Below are 27,922 nucleotides of genomic sequence, written 5' to 3' on the forward strand. Positions count from 1 at the left end.
CTAGTCTCTGTTTCCTGTCTTGAAATTGGCAGTGAACTGGCATTTCTTTGTTTGGGATTTGTTTGTTATTTTTTTCCTGAAGTTATTTAACAGTTGTCTCACAGTTGCATTTTAACACAAAGTATCTTAGACTTACAGTGTGGTCTTTGTATTTGAAGAAACCTTTAAAATTACATATTCAAATAAAGATACAGATCTTGAAAGAGGAAACACAGGAATAATGATTTTATTTGCTTCTTTTCTTTTCTTATTCTAGCACCCTCTATGCCACCATATGAACTTGAAACACCTTTGAATCAAACTGACAGCACTGTGACAGTCTTGCTGAAACCTGCACAGAGCAGAGGCGCTCCTGTCAGGTACTGGGGGAAAAATCTTTATAAAATTAAAACCAAATTGATTAATTTCTTGAACATGTTTTCTGGGGATTTTCTACACAGCAATCAGTGTCTAAATTCGTGTCTGTATTAGCTCTAATTAAATTAAATAACTGAAGAAAATGCAAGTGCTTTGATGTTGAGTGTTCGTGTATTGTTTAAAAGATTTGATCCAGATGCAAGTGGCTTGTTCTTTGAAGATAAGGAACAAAGCCATAGTTCTGTTGTGTGGGTGGCTTCTTTAAGGTAATTGCTTACTGCAGTGTTATAAGTTCAAGGGCATATCACATTTTTTATGCTGAGCCACTGTCTTTAATATTCAATTTTCTTGTTTACTTCACAGATTTAAGATAGTCAACTCTTAGTAAGTTAGCCAGTTTCAACAGTATGTCACATTCATAAAGTATTTACATGTATTTGACCATGATAGCAGAAATAATAATTTTAAAAATTAACCTGGAAAGCCAGTAGCTTGTATTCTTTAGTTCTATATAGCATCCATTAATGAATTTCTAATTTTCAGATATTTATTTCCCTGCCAGATACATGATGCTGTGTAAGTTCTTCATTGGCTAGAATAAAAGATGCCTGCTTTTCAGTGAAGAAAACAGAGGAATGGTTAGATTATTTTGAATGAGAACCAGAAATTAGCTCTTTATTTAGATGAGAGACTTTTCAGAGCTTTAGGGTGTTTTTTCATTTGGCTCATTGTGTATCCTTGTTAATTCTTTCATTATTGTAGGAAGAGTTTCCGTCTATACTGAGTGACTATCAAGTATTTTCATCCTGATGATAAGGCTTTTGATAATTTCTGTTTGGGAAATACAGATCTGGTATTCACATATATGCATGAATGAAAATAATGTTGCTTGGGTTTCCTAAGAATATTCAACCTTTCATATAATTCTTTTTTTTACTATTAGCTATATCTATTTTCATAGGTATGCATTTAGGAAATGCTATCCAGTTGGTAATTCAGACAGCTTTTTAAAAAGAAAATGTAACACTTTGGGGAAGTCCAAACCACCTGATGAAAAAAGCAGAAAACATTAGAGCACATTTAATGAAAATGATTTAGCAGGTTAGATTAGAAACAGAATAACTTGATGTTTGTCTTACCTTATCTCACAAAGCTTAGTGTACTCCTGAATTCAAGAATCTGGATTAAAATAATACAAGTTGGAGTCGTTGTTTAAACATGAACGTATTAGACCATTAGTAAAAAAATGGTTTCATTCCTTTTATCTGCATCATGAACTAAAGATTATTGACTCCTATAGCAGTAGTGACACATCAGAAACTTCACTGACAGTAGAAAGGAGCTCATTAGGAGATTAAAGTGTGCCAAATAAGTGGATGAGTGATTAGGAAAATAGGAGGAGAGATTTAAAGTGACATGAAGCTATAGAACTGACAGATGAACACACAGCAGCAAATTTACTGAGGTCCCTCGCAACAGGTCTTAAAATGAATGCTGACTGCAAAGCTGACTGCCATCTCTGCTGAGTGAAGCAGAGTGTGAAAATGAAAGTAGGAATTTCGTAATACTTCTAACATTTTCCTGTACATTCCACACTGCTTGCAGAACACATTCTGCATGTGGATTTTATCATGTTAATCTGTATTCATTGGGTGCTAAAAGTTTAGTCATACTTCATTTATCGACACCACTAAGCAAGATACCTTGTCTATTGATTCTGCTACAGCTACTGGCTTGGTTAATGCAGATTTTTGAAACAGCACTAAACTCGCGATGTAAGTGATTGTTGTTGTTTTATTGATCAACACATCAACCATGATACATAAAATTCTTTAATTTCTGAGATGAATAAGGAGAGCACAAATTCTACCCTTCAAGTCAACAAAGCTGATACCTTAGGTCATTCAGAATTCCAGCTTTTTATTGTGATTAGATTCTTTTTCTCTGCTTAAGTATGAAAAATCCTGATACCTTATGCCATTTAGAATCTACACACAACCACCACAGCATAAAAGGAGAGAAGGGGCAATGCTGATTGTTTAAATGTTGATTCAAAAGGACTTTATAAAAATGTTCAAAAAGTTCTGTTTACAATGATAAAGTACACATTAATCATGAAGGCCAAATGGCATTCCAGATTGTTTGAGAATTCATAAGACTGGACATGATTAAAATGTATTTTGTCAGATTTTTAATACAACAAATACTGCTTGCTTTGTCTTCAATTTCAGGTCCAGCATGTTTTATGGCTCTTGCTGTGTTTATTTCAAGGAGATTATTTTGGAATTATAAATGTTTAAAGCAGTAATGCATTCAGTAATGATGAATGTATGTACTTCTTTAACAGCTGGCTAAGCTATTTTGATTTTTAGAGAGATTGTAATTTGAAAGGCTTAAATTAAACAAAAAAAGTTTAAGGTGATGGCTCTATGGAAATTGTGTAGTATATGTCTTATTGTGTAAATTCTCTTTTTTTCAGATATGTGTATGTAGGAGTCAGTGAAGTTTTAAAGAATTTGTATAAAAAGCATACAAATGCAAATAATTTTTTCTATGAGGGCTCTTCAACGTCTGTTGAGGGGTGAGTCACTCTTCCAAGGCAGTGACATTTGTATCTTTTACTTCTTCAGGGCAAATAAGCCTAAAGTAGAAGACTTGGGGGCCAAATTGTCTGCAAATGTATATCCATATACTTCAACTACGGAATGCTAATTTATTGCAAAGATGTGGCTTATACACAGAAATGAGAACTGTAATGCTCATTGACTGCATGTATTTAGTGTTATTTTTATATTCATCTGTGTTAGAAAAAGCTTTGGGTTGTTTGCCATGTTCCATTATAAAAGGTTCTTGTGACCTTCTCTGAAAAAGTTTTCCTGCGAGTTTTTAGCTTCAGTGGGGAGAAGCAAGTTTTCTTTCTTGCACCTATTTCTATTCAGTCTTGCCATGATAAAGGTCAAGTGTTTCCACTCCTTTTATCTGTTTACTTAAGCAGCAAAATGTTGTCCCCATACCACCTCCTCCTGCTGTTCTTTGCAACATCCTCAAAAAACTTTAACAGTAAACATCCCAAAGATTTTGGCCCAGATAACACTGGAACCACCTGTCAATAGCAATCGCTCTGGGAGCAGCAGGCTGAGGAAAGTAGCAAAATGAATACAAGAGAAGGCAAGAACATCCAGGCTCTACTGTGCCTCCTGATCTCTTTTTCATATTGCATTACAGAGTTTGGCTCAGCTGGATTTGCCCCATTAAACTCTTCTGACCAGCTAGTAGCCCACTCAGCCAACCTTTCTGCTCTTAGAGATACCAAAGGCAGTTGGTACTTTCCTCTTCCAGTCTATAGCAAGAGAACAGGATGACCAAATATGTCAACTAGAAAAGCCCTGTGGATGTAATACTTTGGGATGCCAGAGTACTTCTGCTCTGAGTATGTGGGGTCAGTCCAGCAGCACTGAGAGCTGCAAAACCCAGATAGGAGAGGGAGAACTGCAGCAATTGCCAGCTAGTATAATTTAAAAGTACCTTAAACAAACATGCAGAAGGAAGTAAATAAACTTTGAATTATGTGGGTTGAAAGCTGACTGTTCTAGAGTTAAGGCAATCTGTGTACTCTCCATGCATACCCTTTGTCATCTTTGTCTTCTTCAATATGCATAAATAAGAACTCTACTGGGAAAATATAGCAAACATCTCTTCACTTGAAGTGCTTAATTTTGAAACGTACTTTTAATCTCTCTACCCTGAAGAAATAATGTGTATTTCAGCTCAGAAGGCAATAATAAGCTATTAAGTATTTTGCATTACAACTGAAAATAAACATAGAAATTTCAAACTACATGTTATTTAAAGTGATAAGCACTCCTTTCTACTACTTCATTAGAGGAAGTCTTCATTAGATGTTCAGATTGCTTAAATTCTGCAGAGATTTAGGCTTCTTATTGACCTTATGCAGACCTTTAGAGGCACCCTTTAAATACTTGGTTCATTGTCTCAGGTGGAATGAAAGCCTTCTGCACATGGTCCCTGGAATAGGAACAGCACAATTCAAAGGAAGATGCATTGTGTAAAGAAACCTTTGTCAACCTAAGTCCAAGGACTACTGCATTCCATATGTGGTGTAGCCATTTCATCAGCACTCATAGTGTAATAATTTTTAATTGAATGACAGAAGACACCCAATTCCTACCCACTGACTAGCAGTAAGTTAAACTGGTGGCATCACCTTTGAAATGCAAAGACTCATATATGATGCAGCAGTTCCTGCCAGAACCACCATGCACTACACACAAAACAGAGGCCACAATTGTCTTCCTGCCACACACATTACAAGGCAGGAGAATATGTCTTAGGGCCTCATCTCTTTCCTTCAGTATGACTGGTGCTATGAGGATCAGCCTTCTTCATGTCTGACCATCGTCTCTGCTTTGTCACTCTTTCTACTCCCTTCTCTTTCTGCTGGCAGCAGGTGTTTTCACTACCTGTGCCACATCAGTTAGGTCATGCATATGCTTCTGTATGAAGAAATGGGATCATCTGAAGCCTAAGAGTGATTTTTCAGGATCCTCCAATCTGACAGGCAGCCCTCCAGAGAAGATACTGCCTATTTTCATTCTCAAAGTGTACCATCTTTACAAAAAACACCCAACTGGTCAGGAGATCAGCAGATTAAATTGTTTCCCTGGCAATCAGGAAATCAAACCCCCCCCCCCCAAAAAAAAAACTAACAAGCTAGACAGGGTGTTTGGAAACTCATGGCAGATACCACTGGAACTCAGAAAGTAGCAGGGTTTCAAACACTCAGAATAAAAAAGTTTTAGGGTATTTTCCATACCTTCAAAAATAACACAAACCACTTGCATTGGTATTGTGAGCACATGGCAGCCACAGGCCTGGGCCTCAAAGTTGTAGTCCTGTTCTCAAAGAAGAGGTACTGGTATCTCAGTCTGAGTTTCTGTGTTGCATGGTAAGAGTGCAGCATTAATTCTCGTGTGTGAATTATGGAGACAGATATCATGGGTATGATTATAAATTTAAGATGCGTGAACAAGTGAGTTTTGAAATGGAAGAATGCTGATTTGCACAGTAAGAGATGTATTAGTGTTCTGTGTGGGCAGAAAGATGGCAACCGGACATGGAAATAAAGGCCTTACGATATCTGTACTTTTAGCTTTGTCCTCTCACAATTCCTACCTTGCACATTATGTAATGCTAGCATGTTACTGTAATTTCCTTCTCTTTCCAGTGACTTTACATAGTAATGCAATAATGAGAGAAAAAAAAAAAGCTTATGTAGACACACCTGAGGAGAGAAATATCAGAACTGTAGAGTAACCAGTGGACAGCTTCCCAATAGAATGAAAAGTGAACTCTGCCTTTTCCAGAGCTCTGGATATTTGGTCTGGATATTTGGTGGACTTATGATAAAGAAATGGTTATGTTGAAATAATGTAAGTATATGTGTCCAAGTAGCATTAATAACTCACTAGTATTCTGAAATGCTGTGTTCGAAATACAGCCTTTTTAAATACTGTGAGACCACGTGGTCTAAAGAGCGTGAAGGGAACTTACTGTCCATTCCTTCATTTGCTTGCCACAAGCATCATTTCAATTGCTTGAGGGTTGGATAAAGGCTTGAATTGTATGTTGTAGGGTCAGCTCTTTCCAAATCATAGTTTTAAAACCAGTAAGGCAGCCAATAAACTTGTTTGAGGATATCAGTGTTACAAAGGGGACTGGGTTTTATTAATGTCCTTAATTGTCACTTCTTTATAGTAACAAGTATAATTATTTACAGCAGAAAGGTCAGTTTCAGTTTCATTGAGATAACAGTGCAATAATTGCTTATGCTGTAAAAATCCTATAATTCTTTTTTGTTATTCAGTAGAACCTATTCTTGGCTTTTTGCTGTGACCTGAGTTAGAATTTATGGTATGTGTTGCTTGGACATGCATGGGCCAGCTTCGCATGTCCTGCTGGCTTGTTCAGAAATTTCCATGGTCCTTTTCCTGTGACTTCTCGCATGGTCCCTGGGTAAAGGACTACTGATTCATGATTTCTTTAAGTACTAATTTGTGTCACCAAGAACCCAAAACATATTGCTATCTGTCATTTAGCAATTAATAGAAATTAATCCATGATAAATAAAGTAAGCTAGAGCAATTCAAGAATGAAAGAGAAAATAGATTATTCCATATCTCTGAAGAGGTTACTTTTCAGTTTTGTAACTTGCTAATCATTGCTCACAGATTTGGGTTATAATTAACAATTGAAAAATTTGCTGCACTGTTATGAGGTACTACTCTTTTTTTTTTTTTTTTTAACCTTCCTTCTACATGCTGGCCTTAAGTAGGTTGCAGTGGAGACTATATGTTTACATAATTCCTAATGATAGTCTTCCCTACTGCATACCTCTCATTCTGACAGCATGGTAGTCTAGTTCAGCTAGGTTAGTTCTCTCTTAAGATCCTTTAGTCCACTGGGTTTTTCCAGTCTGCCTGGTGAAGGCTGAAGTCCAGCAGCATTTCAGCCAGTGAATCATAAGCTCTTGGAACTCATACCTGTTTTGCTGGCTCTGGGCTGCCAACTTCAGTCAGCATTGATAAAAAATGCTTTTTATTAAATCTGCTCATTAAAATGAACAACTTGACTTCTGAGTATGAAAGGAACAGAACTAGGTCATTTTGTCATATCTCTTTCTAAGGAATGACTGCTCAGTTCCAGATTAACCTGCTTGAGTTCTGACTTCAAGTGTGTGCATTTACTAGTGAAATTTGTATGCCTAGTACCATTCTCTTGTACTGAGGCCAACTGGCTAAAAACAGTCCATATTCATACTGCAGAGCTCCCAGACACTGGGACCTCTTACAGATTACTAGTTGGGAATGGGCCCTGATTCATGTCTAGAAATTTTGGGAAGACTGGTAGCTGGCTGGTGACACAACCCTGCTGGGGACTTTTCAAACCATCTAACAGGAGGAGAATGTTGCACATATAGGTTAGATGGATTTTAGGCAGCTCAGTATTAGCAAGTCTAAGCCATCAACTTGTTCTCATATATCATCATGTTCTCAGTAAACAAGTAGAAACCTCTAACTAGAAGTACAAAGCTCCTAAAGCTCCTCCTAGGCAAACAAGAGACCTGAAGTCCATGTTTCTTTCTCATGTGACTTTTAATGTGTTATATTTTAGATGATATTTAAATAAAAACATAGATAATGGACAGAATAAGGAGAATCTCCATTTGATTAGACAGGTTTCTTCTTGAATGCTTTCCTGATTCTCTGATTCTTCTTGTATTTTTGTTTTCATGCTAGACCAGCCTCAGGATAGACCACAGTAGTGCTGTACAGATGGCTGGGGTGTGGGAGCAGTATGGTGAAAGTCTCTCAGGTTGAAAACAGCATTGAACCCTAGACTCCAATTTCTGAGAACATGCTAGAGTTGTTGGGTTATTGTGGAAGAAGCTGGCATGACTGTCACGTCTCTCATGAGAGCTCTCAGACATCTGTATCTTAAGCAGATACAGACCTATACAGTAAAGCCCCAAATAAGGTACCTTTTAGGTCTTTCAATGTAAGCATCTACTTCTGGCTGAATTTAGGAAGTTCCGCAGTTAAAGGGTCCGTTGATCAACCCATAGAGACAGTATGAGAGGTCATATCCTACCATCATGTCAGAGTAACCCTCTGGAGTTGCAAAGAGACACGTTTCTCCCACTGAGAGGGGCTCGAATGTATTGCATGATTTCTTAAAGAGTACTCAGTTTATACATACCCAAGATCAAACACAGAACAACCAGAGCACTCCTTGAATATGTAAGACATGCTGTTGCTCTGTGCTTACTGAAGGGTGCCAGGGATTTGTTTTAATTTTACTGTATGCTGTGGAAGGATTGAAGAGGGAATATGTGAGTCAGCTACATTTCCCTGAATGGTTGTTGAACAGGATTATATGGGGACTTACTTTCTGGAGACATTTTAAAGTCATTTTCTGTCAGTGTGTATCACAGTAGCTGTATGTTGGTCTGTAGCCACAGTGCTGAGTGACCCATTGTAAATTCCTGTAAAACTCTGGTTATAAATTGTCAGGCACATATAACCCATAGCTTTCACTGATGATCTTACTGTGTGTTCTGTATGTACACTTCTCATATCCTATGTGAAATTATATTTTCCACAGGGGCTTATCATGTTACCTCAGTTCTTTGGTTTTTGTGAAGGTTTGAATCCCATTGGTATTTTTACTCTTTGAGTGGTAGGTGCCCAAGTGAGGTGTCCCAAGTGAAAAGTATGGTGTCACTTTTTACACTGGTTCACTCATTGGACTCAATAAACACTGAAGTCAGGTTTGCAGGTCATACGGGAAACCATATCTTCTTGGGCCCTGTTAGAACTAAAGCCTTGGCAATGTTGCACAACAGCCTTTCTGTGCTCTAGCTATGTCATGTACTTTATATTTTCTGTGGTTCTTGAGATTCAGCTCCTTTTCTTTCATAAGTATTTAAATCAACTATGTATTTTTAAGTGGTTCACAAGAGCTCTAAACCAGTGACCGTGATATAAGTACAAGTTTGCTGTGCTGTATTGTGAAGTACTGAATTATCAACTGAGAGGTGACCCAATGACATTCTGAGTGTTTTGTTTATAGATATAAAATATAAATATAACACATTATAATTCATTTAACAGTAATCCTGCCTGCAGCATTGGATTGGAATGTTGCACAGAAAATATTGAATAGCCTTTGGGATGAGATGCAACAATTGTGTTTTATGAGCTAATAACAAAGATGCACGGTGTAAGATAGAGGCTCATTTTTGGAAATAACATAGGAGAAAAAAGTGTGTACGGATGGCTTTCAGTATGACTGTGAATCGTCAAAACATGGCATGACTGTGAAACAGGCAAACCAGTTACACACCGGGTGGGGATTCCAGCAAAGGTGACAAGCAATGAACACCATTGTACAAGACACTGGTAGGACCTCAAGTGAACTCCTGTGCCTAGTGCTGAACTATGAATACCAGTTTACTGGCACTACAGCAGTGGAGCGTTATGGCATAAATTGTCAGGGAAAACCTGTGTTACATACGGAGGTACCAAGAGAACCCTACTTGTTTCAGCTAGCTTGTTAAGGTCGAGAGAAGATGTGGTTATTTTCTAAAAATACATCAGGGGAATAAACTTCAGAGGGGAAGGAAAGCAGTTTCAGTTCAGTGAGCGTATATATATAAAAAGCTCAAATATAAATTTTCTACCCAGTGGTGGATTGGAACAGGTAGATATACATGTCAGGAAGGTGGTGCTAGTTAAGTTTATATAAATAACTATGAGATGTGGTGCTGTGTGAGGATTAGTCACACAGCACAGTGGTGCTAGGAGTCTTTTTTATTCCAGTTTTCTGTACATGACAACCCCCCAAAAAAGCACAAGGTTTTGTCAAGATTCTCACATGGACCTGGGTTGTCCAAGTGACAGGGAACCAAAATTCCATGAGGCTTTTCTCATATGCAGGAAAGCAACACAGTATCATAATCACAACTTCTGCAACATAGAAGTAACTGGTACCATTTTAATTGCCTTTTCCGTAGATTCTTTGACAATGGTACATTTTCATACTGCCATTGACTTTAGGATTTTTTCTTCCAGTATTGTGCATTTTGAGCAAGTTTGTGCAAGTCCTTTATTCACTAGCAAAGACTAAATGGTTGCATTTAAAAAGATTTTGTTACTAATATGTAAATGTATGGCTGGAGGACTGTGGTTTCCAGGACAAAGTAATTTGGGGCAATTTCTAACTCTCAATATAAGTAATATTTGATTCAACCATTCTGTGTGTACCAAAGCATTTTGATCATGCATTGCAAGCAAACTTACTTAATATTAAGTAATGTTAAAGGAAACAAAAAGCTAAAGAAGAATGCTACATGGAAAGAGGAAGAAAAGCTATAGATGCACTCTGAGTGAAATGCTGCCATTTCCCACACTGGATGCTGAAGGAGTACTCATTTTACTGAACATTAACATGAAAACTTTGGTTTACTGTTCATTTAAGTAGGAAAGGAAATCACTGGCATTTACAACAAGCATCATGACTCTAAAGCATTGCTAAGTAAAAGCTAATCTGCTCAACTGGATTACATTAAATGACATAAAGAAACATTAGAGTCACTTACTGGGCTCTACAACTGCAAGCAGCAACTCTTTAGTCTGGAGCAGTATAAATGCCTCAGCCTAAAACAGTCTCAGAGAGCAGTAGGATAGATGTCTAAGGCATTATAAAAATGTTGAATTTAGGAAGAAATTACCATGGGGAAATCAGATGAGGACGGATGAATTAGCTGCATTCTCACATCTAGAGTTGAAGCTGTTTTCAAGATTAGCCTCAAAGGGTAGTAGAAGCACAAGACCAAAATCTCATCTGTATTTAACAGTTATGCTAATCCTGAACTGTGCAGAATCTTTTATCTACGGCCAGATTTCCTGTGGGAAGAGCTGTACCAGTGTCATGCTGCCAAGGTTTCTATGCCACCTAATCCTAGTAGAGTCATTCCCAGTGCAGGGAGGAGGAAGAGTTATACCTCACTGACAGAATAGAAGGTCAGCCTTGTATTTATCCACAGAAGTCCTGAGAGTCTGGGGGCAATGCCACAAAAACTGACTTGTTATTTGTGTCTGCCTGCATCATTCTGCACTGCTGATTAAAATGCCCTGCAGAGCCTTTTTGTAGGGAAGAAAGGATGAAAATGAACACAGTAATCTCCGTTTCCAAATTGTTGGACCGGAACCCACTGCATTTAAGTTGTGGAAAGAGACGATAGCATTGAGAGGCAAGAATTTTGTTGTGGTTATTTTTGCTGTGGTCCTGCTCTCCTACAGCAGAGTCAGCAGGAAAAATGTGTCTGTGCCTTAGGTTGCTTAAGTGATAACGCCAGCCTTTGCAGTTGCAACTGAAGCACAGGCACATGCTGCTTTCCACCAATCTTCCATGAAACAAAGCATCTGGCAGTAACAAACAGACAAATGAGACAACATCTTAAATGACCGTAGTGGATCTGTTCGAGCTAGTGTCTCTGTGCTCCATGTTGTGTCCCCTCATTGAATAGATTAAAAACTTCATATCCTCTCTGAGTGCTTTAATGAGCAGTAAACAGTTTTCAAGCTTTGAATCAAAAAAACCTGTTGAAATTGGCTTGTGTATTCGTTCAGCTGCCTCAGCAAATATTTTTCTTTCTGTGCTGCACACAAACCAGCAGATTGCAGAGCATCCCTGAAAAAAAGGGAGAAAACAAGCATTCTCCCTCTACTTATATACCACTCATTTTAATACATCTATTTGCTTAATTCCCTAGCACAATTCGGTAGTGAATTTACAGCACACAGCTTTGTAGAATAATATAAAGATCTTATTCTTTTAGTGTTAACAGTGTCATTATCCATTAGCTTATCTTCTGGTCTAAATACTACTTCTAAATTTCTTTGTAACATTCAGGTTTCTTCCTCAATATGCATGTGCATATTATTTTACATTTGTAAATAAAAGCTGTGCAACTGGCTGTAGTTATGCATGTGAACATTGTTACATTTGCAGAGTGTCCACACCTCATGGCCACTCTTCAGAGCATAGTCACAGAATTTCAGTGGTTTATGGTTTACGAGAAAATATTGAAGTAGTATATCACCTACCTGTAATCTGTTTCTCTTAACAGAAATCTTCTTTTTTTAAATCCCTGAAGATATTGCAGTGTATGTGCAGATCTTTATGTTGTGATTTTAAATCTATAAGCTCTAAGTATATTTTTCTTGCCTTTTGCAAACTGCATCTGTAGAAATTTATGGAGAACCGAATGAAAAGCACTGCTCTAGAATGCACCATCACACGTAATAAACAGAAATTGGGAGTTGAATACAGGAGAATGAGCAATAGTGTATCTTATCATTTGTGTATGGATTTATATCTGAGGAAATGTTCCTATTCCTTAGGAATATCGCATAATTCCTTAAAGTGTTTTTTCCCATTATTCTTATAGTTTAGCTTTGTGTAGCTACTGATCTTGTTCATGGCTATTGAGGAAGAAGCCTCTGGTTTGCAAGGGGCCCTGGACTTCTTTGAAATTGCTTGGGCAGGTTCTTGCATGAAGTCTGCCACTTTTTTCCATTACTCTATTCCTTTTAATTCCAGTACAGTATTTTATCGTATTATATACAGTTACTCTGAAGATTGTAGAATGATAGCAACATCATATAGTATTTATTTCAAAACAAATACTTGAATCTCAAAATTATTTAATGCAAATTACACAACACATTCATCCCATGTAGACTTAAAGAACTAGGACTGGCCCTGTCAAGTGGGAGTTGGCCTTCCTGTTTCCTTGGGGATCCAAGTAAACTGGTCATTTAAACCTTGCTAGATCTATTCTTACCCAGTTTGGGAAGACTGGGTAACAGCTGTTTGTCCTATTCTTTAATAAGAAAAATAACTAGTTTCTGCTTCTTTGCACCCTGTTTTACATAGCAGGATGGAACCGGTGAAATCTGATGGTTCAGGTGCCATCAACAGCTTTGTTGGAGCTGAAAGTGGGTTGTAATGAATCTTTGCATTCTAGTCAGAAGCAAACCTACAGTTTTCAAGCAGTAGTGAGCTTTCTTTCAGTATCAGAAAGTCAGGCATACACTTTCAGAAATGCTACTTCTGATTCTGATAAGATGGGCTGTGTGATCTCTCAGATTGTTCCATATTGGTTTGTATGTGTTTAGACCCTTGGAATTTCCTTTTGTTTCTTCCTCATTGATCTGTACTTCAGTACCATTGTGCATCAGTATTTTCTTCGTTACAGATTGAAAAGAAAGGATCAGTCAGCCCTGCCATGGCTTTCAATTTTGAATATTTCTTTCAGATCCCCTCTAACTTCGTTCTTTTCTAGACTAAATCATTTTAGACAGTTTTGCTTTCTTTAATTTCTTTTAATCTGTGACAAGACTTTACTCCTTTTCTCATGTTTTCCTGTTGTTCTATAAATTCGCCTTGGCAACCTGAAAACTGGTGAGTTAAATGGTGTAATATTGGCTTATAAAAGCACCTCTCTTGCTGTACCAAGATACTTTTATCTTGTACTTATGAACTTATCATTTTTCTGTGTTCTTTTTAAAAAGAAATTAAGCAAAGAACATAAAGCTGATTAAGAAGCTTTGAAATGGTCTTTGGATTGTTCCAAGTATCATAAATGTAAATTCATTGGAAGTCTGTTTTCTGGCTTGATACCAAAATATATTGCCAGAGTTTCAGCAACATTTGTTGAAATAGAAAACATTGTTAATAGAGAACATGGTTCTTCAGACAATGAAAATCTTATTTTATGATCTGGTGGCACGTTTTAGCCTGCAGTAATAGATAAGATGGCTCAGTTCTTATGATTCACTACTGTGCATGTGATTTCAAGGTCATATTATTTGATTTGGACTAACTTTGGCTCACAGTTGTGTTTGTTTACAATCTGGTCTCATTCTGTTAAGTCTTTGGTAATGCATCTGAATTCACAGTCAGGTAAATCGAGCAGATGAACAAAAATGTATCTTTTAAGAAGTCTTAAAATAATTTATATTCCACTACCGGCATTTTTTGAAAAACAAACAAACTGAAAAAAGGCTTTTGAATATGGTAGAACCACTTCTGCTACAGTTTGGTGCAGAGAAACTGCCAGTGTGACTGAAACGAAGGCTCTTGGAATATACTACTAATTCTTGTCACTGTGTAAGGTGATCATTTTGCATACCGTGTATGATATCTAACCTTTAATTACAATTGATGTTTCCTTGTGCTTGTTACAAATTTCTAATTACTGAATTGCAATGACATCAAAGAAAAAATGCTCAGATAAAGAAATCTTTAAATTAGTTAAGTCAAAAAAATCAGCAGCAAAAATCTTTCATCTTGACCTAATTTACTTGAATGTCTATGCCTGATGTGAAGATTAATAACAGGTGGCCTTTTAGGGAGCACTCAGCTTGAGTCTAATGTTCTAGTTGTTCTTTTATTATCCCAAACTTCTATAACTAAAGGATATTTTTCACTCTACCCTTTGTTCACAATATGGGACCGTAATTGAGTTCATATTTCTCCCCCAACCTTTCAGCTGTAATTAATATTTTATTATATCAGATTTTATCACTAAATAGCCTAGCAGCAGGGTATTGAGCCACACACACACTCCCACACACACGTGCACACACAGAAGCGATAGTGACTTATTGATGCCAAGCAAGTTCCATGCAATGAGTTGGGGTTGAGAGAATACAAAATACATGCATGGTACTCAGCTAATATTTAAAGCAGTTTAGAGCTGATCTTATTTTGATCAAGTCAGGACAAAGAGAAAGTAAAGTTACAAGACTGAAATGCTCAGTGCTGTGTTATTGTATCAGACATGTGGTATCTAACAAAAATGGTCTGTGCAAGACCAGCTATTAGCTGTTTTCATTATTGTATTTCATGAGCAAGACCAGTTTAGGTCATATGCTTTTTGTACTAAGAGTTACACACTGTTCCCTGAGCTGTACTAAGCACAAACACCTCCACAGCATGACAGATGTAAAAATGAGAGCATTTAAGTTGATTTGCTATTTGTTCTTTAAACTGGAATAAACCTAAATGCTTTCCTTTCACTGCAGTGTTTACCGAGGTGGGGTGGGAGTGGGAGAGTTGTTACTCTAAGCTATTCTGATGGAAATAAGGTGTTTTTAATAAAAATTTTGAAAGATGGAGGAAGTCTTATCATATAAATAACTATAAATAAGATTGGAGAGAAATGTTTCATAAACCTAGATAACTTTGATGATCGGTGGTTTTCATTATAAAAACTTCCCACATAATTTGTGACTAGCTGGCATTCCTGTTCTTGACAGGATTTTACAGACGTTTTCCTCCCCCTTCTCCCTCTCTCCTTTTTTAACTCTGCTTCCTTCTCTCTCTCCACCTTCCTCTCACCCTCTTCCTCTTTCCCTCACTGTTTTGCATAGATAATTGCTGAAAAAAGTACTCAGATTAAGGCAGATCACCAGCAGGGTAGTGTAGAAGTCCTATACTTGAAGTGGTTTATTAATTCTTTGATATCAGCAGAAATAACCTCTTGAAATCTACAACTGCAACTTTTTTTTAATAATTTTTATTTGTTTGTACACAACAAAGACGCTTAGGAAATGAGTGGACCCCTCTTAGCGGAGGGAGAGTTCTATTGCAGAGATGAAGAGGAGGGAAGACTCTTCAGATGGTCAGGAGAGGAACTGCAGTGTGTTTCTGGTTACAGAAAACCCATAATCTTGCAGTGGTGGAAGGATGACCTAGAAGATACAGCACTGGGGCTCGATGCAGATGGGTGCACAGTTTTATTTCTGGTGCAGATAGGGACAGTCTGTGCAGCTTTCTGCAAATCAATATATCATACTCTCTCCATTCCTATCTCTGAAGTTAAAATAAATGGAAATAACCTTTTCCTCTTTAAAGAAAAAAGAGGAAAACATATCTATGTATGATTGTGACCAACTTCTCAAGGTTGAGGAGTGCCCTAATAAGCAGCTATCTGTATAGCTAACTCTCTAAAGGCAATTTTTTTTTTAATTCAGTTTTTCCATGTTGACCACTGGAAGATCTCAGAACAGTGGTTTTGTGGACTATTTTGTGGAATTAGTATCCTCACAATCTGTCCGTGATTTGCATTCATTTTAAAGCCATGTTGTGAGCAGACTGTAAAGAAAGTAGGAGGCATCTCTATTTTATACTTCTCTGTAGTGAAGTCAGTCTCAAATCCCTGGAGAATCTGAAGCTTTAGGTTAGTTCAGTTTAGACCAGCATCATTTAAGTTAGTGATATTGCTGCTTGGGTTTAAATTAAGAGCATAAAGCCTTGTGGAGTAAGATCAATAGTATCTGCTGCCTAGAGGGACTGAGTCCTTACTCAGTAGGAATAAAACTTTTCACTGGTAAAATGAAGAAAGGGAGTACTGCTTCACTTTTGTGTGCTATATTACATATCTAGGAGCAGAATTAAACTTTCTGGAACATAACTAAGTTAAAGTTTACACCTGATTCCTGGTTTCCTAAGAAAGAAAGTCTTAAGTATCACCCTGTTCAGCTGCCTGTATGTTCCTTCCTCTCCTTATTAACACTGGACCTCTTAGAAATTTTCAAGCACATATGAATTAGTTGAATGTTGCGTAAATAGTATGTTTCTCACATATTTCAGAATGTTTATGAAAGACCCATCTGAAGGATGGGCTGTGTTAGTTAGTTAGTTAGTTCAGTTCATTTGGTCCCCTTGTAGAGAGCTACAATTCGCATACCAGCAAGCCTGTATGTAGCCCAGAAACAGCCGCAACGTGTGTTGCCTCTTTCCCAGCGAGTTTTTGGGAGATATTAAAAGGAGCTGAGCGTACTGAGGGTGGGAGCTGGGTATCACAGATGACGTGTGGAATATAAAATGGGATTAACGGCATGTTCTTGGGTACACATTCTGAACTTCTTCCTGTAAAGCTTGTAGCTTCTTAGTCTATTTATAAGTCTTTGAAGCATCTTCCGTTTCAAATGGCGTTTAAAAAACCCAATACATGATCAGTGTAAGTGGGATGTTGTCCCATATACATGAAAGAGTTGTCAGCAGAGACATTTTGTGTTTGCCAAAAATGTAATGGTGGCATACCTATTGGAAAGACTGTAAGCTTGTGTTTACCAGATTTATTTATGGAAGAAGCCAAATATCAGTTGAGAGTACAATTAGAAAAAGTACTGAATAGATCATAGTGTAAAGAGATCTTGTAGCAGTCATTCTTGGATAACAGTGCCAATCTTAGAAAAGTATATAACATGATTTCACAACCATATTATGAAATAAAGTAATTTAATAAATTATTCACAATTTGTTTGTAAAAGGTGTTTTATTTTGTAATATTGCTGTGAAATCAAACACCTTTTACAAGTATGTTGCATGTAATTTATAAAAAACAGCTGACTGTAAGTTGTTAAAAAATGCTTTGTTTGAAGTGTAACTATGTTAGATAGACTTCATTTTTATTTTATCTTACCTACTATTACTTTTTATTTCTCTTCTTGATTACCAAACATGATGGTGCATCTCCATCTGTTTTCAGTACATTATGTGTTCTTTTATTTTCCTTTTATTTTCTTCTCTTCTTCTCTACATTCCTACCTTGTGTGGTCTTTCGTATTCTTGAATGATTCAATCGTTTTCTATTTCTGTTTGCTCAATTTTTTTCTCTTTTCAGGTGCACAGTTACTTACTGCAAACTAAAACTGTGTCCTTACAATGCCTTCATCATAAACATTTCTTTTTTTTTTTCTGAAACAATCAAACAAACAAAACAAAACAAAAAACTCAACCAAAAAACACTGCCAAACCTCTAGTGCCTTTCTTAGCTTGTCACTTGCAGTCTGTACTTAGTAGATCTCACTGATACAGTATGGAGCACATTGGAGAAGATCTGTAGTCAAAGATGTCTTTTGCTTGTCCAGATAACATACAATTAATACCTGAAAGAATTTATGAATACAGAGCCAAATGCTCTCTTGTATTATATTACTGACATCTCTAGGAAGTTTCTTTGAACTCAGTGTGAAACAGTACTGTTATAAATAGGTTTAATTTTTTTTTTCATTTTTTAATCACTTTGTTCCATGCAGGTCTACAGAGTATTTACAAAAAAAATTATATTTTATTGAAATTTTTGAGTTTGACAAAAATAGAACCAAATACATAAATTAATAATATTAAGTATGGAGAGCAGAAGCCACAGAGAAGTTAAAAATATTCAGAATAAGTATGTATCTGATCATAGGGGTTTTTTGTGGCCTGCAGTATTTTAGAGGTGTGCTGAGGTGTTGTTTCACCTCAGCCTTGGCCATATTGATCATCATAACTGGTCTACTCTGACCTCCAATTGGGAGGCCTGGAGACACACTATCTGTAACGCTGCTGCTTCCTTTGAGAACACACACAGGATCACTCTCGAGGAGAAAAGGCAACGCAGAAAGAACCGTGTCTTGCAGAATATACCATCTAAGGAGTCTTTCTGCTGTGCCTTTTGCAATTGGGTATGTCTATCTCATATTGGCCTCATTAGCCACCAGCGTGCCTGTAACAAATGCGGATAGAGCCTTCCTTAATCTTCGTTCGCAAAGCCCAGCCATGAGTGAGTATTTTAGAACAATTATTTTTTCAGCAGAAGAAACAATAATTAAAAACTTTCAAAATGAAAAAGGGATGTATATGATTACCTTATAGAAAAAAAGAGAGATAGAATTATGTGGTTATTTCTAAGTACTCAGAGTTGCTAATACATTGTGTCTCATCAAATTGATCATATCACTGTAGAGTAGTACTCAGTTCCTTGGAAAGTGAGTGTTCAGGATTAAGGAATTTGAGGCGTAGAAGTGTATTTAACAGTTGTGAAGACAGTTGCATCTTTGTCATCCTGTTTGTGGCAATTATGGCAGTCACTTAACACTTATAGGCCAGTGTGGTAATACCACTCCCAAGGCTCAGCTGGGCACCGGTATTTAAATAAGTAGAAATAATTAACAATGGGGCTGTATAACGAGGGAGAAAAAAAATACAATTTCTTCAACATTTATCAAGGATTAGAGGGGTTGGGAGTGTTGAGAGAACAGTTTTGATGCCCTTACCAGTTCACAAATCTCAGTTAACAACAGAGTAGCCTCTTGTGCTACAGCTACTGTTGGCATTATGTTTAACTACCACTTATATATGTGTTGGGCAAATGGTTCTTATAAATTTTAATATGCTGTTTCAGTAATAAATTAACACTTCTTTTGAATAAGGGTAGGTTAGAAAATGTATTGAATTTATTGATTTTTTGCAAAGGACTGGCCAGAGGTAAAACTGCAGTCCATCAGTATGCTATATGCTGTAAAACAGAATACAGATTATCTACTACTACTTACACGTTGGAAATCTTTTATTGTCCTGCTAAATAGCAAACTATCACAAGCTGAAATCTTTAAAAGGCTTTTTTACTCTCTCTCTCCTTCTCTGACTCACTTTATAACAAAACAAAACTGTATTTTGAATTATCATTTGTACTAATTGAGTCTAAAGGCGGAGACATTTCAGAAACATTTTGTGAATGGTGTGTGGTTGTCTGCAATTACAAGGCTCTGCCTCTGGCCACTGGAAAGTTGAAGGACTGTGCATCGTTGTCTCCTTTTCCTTGCAGTTTTTCTTCTAAGAATTTTTGGAGCCAAGGCTCTGATGTGTCCCTTAATTCCTAGAGAGTCTAGATTTGCAGTAAGAGAAGTTTATCAGTTGTTCTGTGTTTGGAAAAAGCATTTGAATCTATGATGAACTTATAGTGTGTGTTGAATTACCACTTTCAGACCTTATTTGACTCTTCTACAATTAAGATATTATGTAGCAAATGTTTTTTGTCTCAAGGGAACTGAACCTGGTTTTGTAACCTCCCTTAGTAACTGTCCTTGGAGAAAAGAACAAGCATAATATCTTTAACTTCCAGTGAAATAATGCTTCCCATTTGAAAAATTGTTCAGGATTTCCTGTATAAATCTATAGGAATGGTAAGGAGAGGTTTGCTTGGATGTGTTTTTCCCAGAAAATCCCCTTTGTAAATACTGACTTTTAAGTTTTTGAGACTGTCCATACAAAGGAGTTGGGCAGTCACAGAGCAGCTTGGGACTTTTACATTAAAAACCTGATACTGTTCCCCAATGGACTTGGGTCTGTGAAGATAAAGCTTATTATGACACCTGAGAGTTTACATTTGGCAGTACCTCTAGGGACTGAACCTAGGCTGTCTTATCTCCTCCTTTACAGCTGTTTAAGTATTTCTGCTTTGATTGATCTGAGAAATAGGGCTTCTTGCATGGCAATGGAAGTGCTGTGTAATACTAGTCTCTCTTGTGTTCACTCCAGGTCTGATTCAGAAAAATTTCTTCAGTTTGAATTTTCCCCATGGGCTGGAAATTTCAGATGCCAGTAATAGTGTTTCCTTAGAATAAAGACAGACCCTGCCTTGGAGAATCTAACCAGACTTATGTCTTGACCTGCAAAGCTAGTAAATAAAGCCACATGTGGAAGTAGAATCATTCCATTCAAGTTTCAACAAGCTGATAGCACAAAGTATTTTATTAGTCCCTTTCCTACATTTGTGAAGCAACAACTGTCCTGCGGAGTTAGAAACCTGCCAAAAATTGTGGAGCTTTTGTTTACATAAAACCTCCTGACGCCAAGTAAAGATGCAAACAAAAAGTTAAAAGCATTTAAGACTCCCTTCACTCACACAAAGAAATAGGCAGTACACTTCTAAACACCGGTATGTCAAGTGCTTAAATGTGAACAGTTGGACAAATTTTGATTACTTCTGTGTTGTGCTAATATTATTGATAGCATAGCCTAGTTCCCTTTTTTCCCTCTTTATAAATTACATAGTAATATATTACTTTAAAAATACTTACATTGTTGTTGTCCTCGGTATAGCAGCATTAATTTGGAGGTTTTGTTTGGTCTGCTTGGTTTTCTTTACTGTAAGCTCTATATTTTCATTTCTGAACATTATGTTCCTACATGGGATTTTTTTTAAGCTTCTTCACTTTTTTATCATTTTAGCAGTTATAGTGCGCAATGCTGTATTTTGCAAAAAGCCCAGAATATCTCTGATCTCCCAGATAAAATGTTCCTGAAATAGAGGGAGCTACCTTGATCAGCATTCTCCATCATTAGTAGGCATACTCACTTGTCCTACTGCTAATCAAAAACTCCCTGCTCTTACTTCTGCTCCATAGCTGAACAGTGTGTGCTTCCCTCTCTGATAAAATATGCAAAATTCTGCAGTGGTCAGAGGGACAGGGCAACCATTCAGCTGGTTCTCTGGCTTCACATCTGTACTGGAAATGGCTGTACACAGAATATATTTAATTCACTATGTATTAGGTGTTGCTAGAACTCCTGACCACTGGAAAAACCTATGTAGCTGTGATGGTGATACACCTGATAAATCAGGGATTGTTTATCACTTTTATGTAATACCACCTATAATAAATACACAGACTCTTGCAAAGTAGGAAGAGAGTTAGTGGCAATTTCTTGTAGCCTTCTTCTATTTGCCTGCTAACTGTAAATTATTAATATCTGTCCTTTAAAGAGTAATTTCCCTCTTCCATTTCAAGATGTGATTTACATATAATTTCTAGTACTGTAAAATTGTAAGTTATAGGATGAATTACAAGAATCTAGTGCAATATAAGGGCAGGAAGAAGTAGATCAAAATCTCCAATCTTAATTCATATAAATATGTTACGACTGTCTCAGAGACAACTGATGACAGAGATGAAGAGGAAGTTATGTTGCATATTGTATAGAAAAAAAATTTCAGAAGATTATATTCTTTTCCAGAAACAGGTAATAAACGTGCATCACACTTGATGAGCAAAGATGTATGAAGCTTTAGAAGCAAAACATTGACAAAACAATATATATTTTAAAAGAGCTTATGTCTTAAATGGCAGTACCACAGACGAATTTTCAGGGTCTACAGAAGTATTACTGAAACTGTGGGTACCCTATAGTCTGTTATGGTTTGAGCAATTATGGACATAAACCTGAGATAACAGGGTGGGGTTTGGGTTTTTTAATTTTACCTTTTATTGGAACTTGTATTTTAGTAGAAGAATGCAGTAAAGTGATTTTAGCATACAGATAAATAGGATTATGAGAATGAGTAACTGAAATAATGGTCAAGTTGTAGATTAAAGGTAATTCTATTGTTTGAATCTGTTGGCATAAAACAAAACAAGCATGCAAGTCAAGATACAGAAATAAATCTGTAAAAAGTACAAGTTATATATATTTGTAATAAAGCATGAGAATAAGAAGATACTTACTACAATGAGCAGAAAACTTCAAATTAGGCTCAAGTGTCACCGTTACAGTCTGCAAAACAGCTTACATACCTGACCAGGGCATTCTTAGTGGAACTTAAGAGCTTTGCAGGCTTCGTACATTTCCTAGGAAAAAAACCCCACCTTTTTTCAAGGAAAATAAGAGAGAAGGTCTTGAAAAGTTTTTAGTTTTGAACAGTCGAAGCAGGCCAGAGGGAATAAGAAAGTTTCCTATTATCATTTTACAGCTAGAGATCTGAGCCCCAAAATGCTGAATTGACTGGCCTAGGATCACACACAGCAGTTGTATTAAGACTAGTAAATAACTTCAGATCGTCTTAGTCTATATTAAGTTCTTTCTGTAAAAGAAATTTTAAAAAATTCTTTATTGCTTCAGTTGTGTGAAGCATCAAGGCTGTTTTAGAGAGACAAAATTGAACTGACATTTCAACAATGAAGTAATCAAGCTTGTTTCCCTTTGCTTATGATTTGGAATTACTTTTGGTGGAGGTATAATTGTAGATTCCTAAATTTCAAGTAATAAATGCATAGACTGTGCATGTTAAGGACTCCTGTATGAAGAATCCTGAAATCCATGCTTGTATCCAATGGGTCCTCCTTGGAAAGTTATTTTGTAACTTTGGATGAGACTTTGATTAATTAAAATTTGATTTACTGCATTCCAGTAACATGGAATAATTTCCAGATTCAGGAATTTACTAAAATCCATCCTTTTGTGTACTTCAGAACAGATACATGCTTAAATCTTCTTTTAAATTTTTTGAATGGTTTGGTTCATTTATCTAAATATTCTGAACATCTGTTATTACTGTGTTAACATGTTTTATTCTTTCATGTCACTTTTTTAACTCTGAAAAAAAATAGTATATTTATCAGATATTGGCATACCATTTTAATTTAAGCAATCCAGTTTTAATAAGTATCTTAGAAGCCTGCTATGTCTAATTTCTAACAAAACTTAAAGCTATTACAGTCAGATCTGAATCTCTGCGTAATCGTTTACATTTGGAACTGGTTTGGAATTCTTAAAATAAAAAGTAGCTTAAATATTACGTAATTTTTTTTTCCTTTTCCCATATACCATTTTAATCCTCAAATTTGAGATATTTGAATCCTAGGTTAAAAATAATTCCCATATGTTCCCTTCTCAAAGCAACAATAAATTTCAGTCTATATAAAAATAGAAATTGTATTTAATTTCCAAGGCATGGAAATTCTATAGTAGAACTGCATAATGTGAATTATACTTAAATTACATTTCTCTCCTTCAGAAAGATCGGTCTAAATTCTACCAATAGCCGATATGCTTTTGGCACCTTTCACTACACTGTAGATTTTCTTTTTTGGATTACAGATAGGAAAACATTATTCTCTGAATTGCAGAGGTGTGGAAAAGGAATAATACAACTTCAAACAAGCAGGAAATCTGACTAATACCTAAGAGGAATAATAGAATCTTGGTGCAGTGCTAGCTCAATTCACTAAGTTTGAATCCTTTTCAGAGGATGCAGTTCAGCTGCTACATATTAAAGAAAGTAAAAATTATAAAAAGCTTTTGGATTATAATTGTAATTGGGGTAATTTTTTAAAATTCATTAGCAAGATGATCTCATTTTTACAAATGTAAAAAGTATCACTCATAAAATTCTGTCAGGTTTCCATTGACCCAGGTGCTCATAATGTGTTCATTTACATGAGGGAAACAGCAGTGTGTGGAAATTGGCCAGCAGATAGGGATTTAGTTATTTTTCATTAGCACTTGGACTTTGATGAAGGGGAACAGAAAAGAGCTGTTTGACCTTTCAGTGCTTAAATTATTAAAGAGCAAATAGATTTGAGGTCTAGATGCTTGCAAATCTAATTTGTCTGTGGAGTAAGGATTAAAAGACATTTTGAGTTTAAAATTGCTCCATTCAACTTCTTTCTTTAAAGTATCTGAGAAGGAATAGATGGCAGGCATTTAAAATGTATACAAAGAGTAGTGCATGTAGTATAACTAAACACAGATTTCCCACAGGAAAAGGAGTATTTTAATGACATATTCGTTTCTAAAGTATCTACAATCTTTAGCTTTATTCACTAAGTGAAAAATGAATAGAATCCTCATTGCAACCAGTACTGAAACAGATCATATTGCTTCATCTGGTCTGAGGTCCGTTTTGTATTCAATCCTGCTACAATAGAAAGGTAACAGTGCTCTCCTAAGGTGGCAGCCAGGTGATTTAGCTTACTATCCATCATGTTTTAGTGAAACTGAGGGTTTCTTATATTTGCTGCAGTATTAGGTGAGCGTATCCAGCTTCGCTGCCTTGCAAGAACAGACGTTTACATCACCTTCTACTTTTTTTTCCAATACTCCATTTAAATTCTCAATTGGTATTTATTGTAGATTCACTGTAAATTAGTAGTTAGAGGAGGCAACATACTGTCTTCAAAGTAGCTTGGAATCCCAGTTCTAAGCAACTGTTTTGTTCTAGAAAATTAATTTCTAAAATCATGTTAAATATTGATTTGGAAGAGAAAACAAGATTGTGATATAGATATTTCATGGCTAGTTTTTTTTACAAATCAGTTCTCACAGGATCAAAGAAAGGTTGCTGTGTGTTGACCTTCATTTAGTACTCAGCATGGAATTAATCAACTAATTAGAATCTTTCTGCTTGATATGAAGAATTCATTGTACCGAGCTGCAAAATGTACAGACAGTGGCCTTCAAGTGGACCCTCAAGACATTTCTCTGTCTCCCTGGCTGTACTGAATTTACGCATTGTTAGATTTCTGAATGGAATTCAGTGTCAGATTTAAACATTTAAGTTTAGGTGCACACTTACAGATGTCTACACGTAAACTGAGCGTTTAGTTATTATAGTCAGTGGAGCCTGGGAAGCAATTAAGTTGACCTAAAAGTAGACACCTTCTACCTGCTCAGTTCTTTAGGATATGTAGATCTGTATATCTGTAGGTATCTTCATGAAGACAGTTAGATTTGAGTGCGTTAACATTTAACTAAAGCTCCACTGTGGTGGAAGTCTACATCAGACAGAAGAAGAGGTATTTAAGCATTCTTAGTGTTAACTTTCTGGGCATTTTTTGTCAGCATAGAAGGCAGCATCTCCTACTGGAGATGCTAGATCTTAAAATCATAGTTAACAGGGGCTGTGGCACAGGGTCACTAAGTCTGGTAAAAAGACAGTGAGATGGAGAGGTTTTCTGCCTGTTTGTGATATTTAACTATGAAGACTCTGCAAACCCAGCATTGTGGTGTCAGAGAGTCATAGAATGGTTTCCATTGGAAAGGACCTTAAAAGATCATCTAGTCTGTCCCCCTGGTGTGGGCAGGGACACCTTCCACTAGACCACATTACTTAGTCCCATTGATGGGACATCATTCAAGCATTATCTAAACATGCAAAGGCTGCTCCAGTGTAGGAGTAGTATGTTAGTCTGGTTGGGTGCTTAGTGGGTAAGGCTTGGTAGAGTGCAAGAGCTGGAGAGCTCTATGCCAGCACCCAAAGGAGCTTGAGTCTAGCACTGCCCCAGCAGGTGCAGGAGCTCACTGGTTGTGAGGTGGGTTGGTGACTGCACAAAGTCATTTCTATTTCTAAATGAGATTTGCCTTTAGAAGGAGAATAGCCATAGCTGTGCAGTGATATGACTAAGCCAATAAGCCCTGTTGGGACAAGACTGAGACAGACATGCAGAGGCTCAGCCCAAGTGTCTCTGTACTTTGGGCAGAGTCTTCTGCCTCAAGCTGCACCAGGGGTGGTTTAGGTTGGACATAGGAAGAAATTTTTCACGGAAGGGTTGATTAGATTTTGGAATGGGCTGCCCAGGGAAGTGATGGAGTCACTGTCCCTGGAGGTGTTTAAGGAAAGGCTGGACTGTTTAGGAAAAGACTGGCTGTGACACTCAGTGCCATGGTCTAGTTTACATGGTGGTGTTTGATCATAGGTTGGACTCAATGATCTCAGAAGTCTTTTCCAACCTAATTGAGTCCGTGATTCTATAAACATAATCCTCTACCTACAGATGATGGAATGGGAACATGTCAGAAGACTGTGTGGATATTTCATCTTTAAGAAACTTAACCTACCCAGAGATTGTACCTTTTCTGAACTATCGACTTCAAAGATCATAAATTGTTATTGGATTTGGATGATGTGCAAAACTGCGGACACATTGCCACTTTAACATCAATTATCTAGACTAACTTGCTTACTGGGATTCAAGATTCCAGGAGACAAATACTGATTAAGAATCACTGGTCCCCAGTGAAGCAATAAACTTGCAAGCCAGTCCTCTTTGGAGACATGGACTTCCCACTTTGCAAATTTAAAAGCACTGACTCAGTCTTTTTCAGCAACTGCAAGGGTATAATGATTACAGTTTGCATATACAGCAGAAATTGCAATTTCTTTGTTCCTGCTTCAATGTCCATAGCACCTTTACGGTGGAGAGAGATGGACCATTCTCTCTGGGTCCCAGTACAGCGAAGACTCCAAGCGCAAACTGAATTACTTTGCACAATAAAGAAACACCTAAAAATATGGTTATCTGTAGGAGTGTGAAAAGTTATTCGCTGAGCGAGAATAACTTCCATCAAAAAGTGTTTTATTCTTGCTCAGCAATAGTCAACATATTACTGAAACTTTACTCTGTGTGTGCTTTTATAAATAGTTATAATGTCAACAGTTAAGCAAATGCTGTTCCCTGTGTCTTTGTAATTTATTTATTCATTTTTACGTAGTACTAATTTCATTTCATTTAGATAGGATAAAAAGGGTAGAGAATGGAATCTATAGCTTTATACTTACTTTGGGGAACAAAATAATACTTAATTCCACATTTTAGCACTAATTAAGCACACATTTTCTGTACAAGAGTTTGAACAAGAAAATGTTCTGTCATCCATTGTATGAAAAGCTGTGGTGTGTATGGTTAATTTTGTTTTCCCAAAACAAACTGAATTTGTTTGAAAGTATATATCTATTCCAGAAATGTATACACCTCAATATCAAAATGACACTTTCTTCTTGTGTTCTTTGCTTTTAACAGTTCTTTTTTTCCCATAAATATTGTATTTTGGTTTCAGAATGAGTTGACTGCCCATGTCTTAAAATAACCAGTGTGTTTCTTTTGTTCTTTCCTCTCTACATTCTTAGTGTCTATCAAGTAGTTGTTGAAGAAGAACGCCCACGGAGGACCAAAAAGACAACTGAAATCCTCAAGTGCTACCCAGTGCCCATTCATTTCCAGAATGCCTCACTCTTGAATTCCCAGTACTACTTTGCTGCGGAGTTTCCAGCCAATGGTTTACAAACTGCTCAACCTTTTACTATTGGTGATAACAAAACCTACAGTGGTTTCTGGAACACTCCTCTTCTTCCTCATAAGAGCTACAGCATCTATTTTCAAGCTGCTAGCAGAGCCAATGGGGTAAGTCTTGTGACAGGTGTCACAAGATTTTATTCAGTATTTGTGTGTAAATAAATGATTGGCACCAACTAGCAAGATGCCCAATTTAGTTGCTAATGAGAAAATGAAGTAACCATGAAATTTAACGCAGAGTTTAAAAAATAGCAGTTTTTCCTAGCACAATATTGCTTAATGAATAAAAGTTA

The 27,922-nt window shown here is 36.7% G+C and overlaps 1 protein-coding gene across 10 annotated transcripts in view; it reads left to right on the forward strand.

Moving 5' to 3' along the window:
- Positions 1-27,922, forward strand: part of PTPRM (protein tyrosine phosphatase, receptor type M) — a 459,625-nt gene that overhangs the window by 253,506 nt on the left and 178,197 nt on the right. For all 10 annotated transcript variants that reach the window (XM_027650889.1, XM_027650890.1, XM_027650892.1 and 7 more), the window contains exons 11-12: positions 257-359; positions 27,464-27,737. In XM_027650889.1, the coding sequence (XP_027506690.1) occupies positions 257-359; positions 27,464-27,737 (377 nt within the window). The remainder of the gene's footprint in view (positions 1-256; positions 360-27,463; positions 27,738-27,922) is intronic.

Source organism: Corapipo altera, unplaced genomic scaffold (genome assembly GCF_003945725.1).
Source record: "Corapipo altera isolate COAL_440 unplaced genomic scaffold, ASM394572v1 24, whole genome shotgun sequence".
Taxonomy (NCBI): domain Eukaryota; kingdom Metazoa; phylum Chordata; class Aves; order Passeriformes; family Pipridae; genus Corapipo; species Corapipo altera.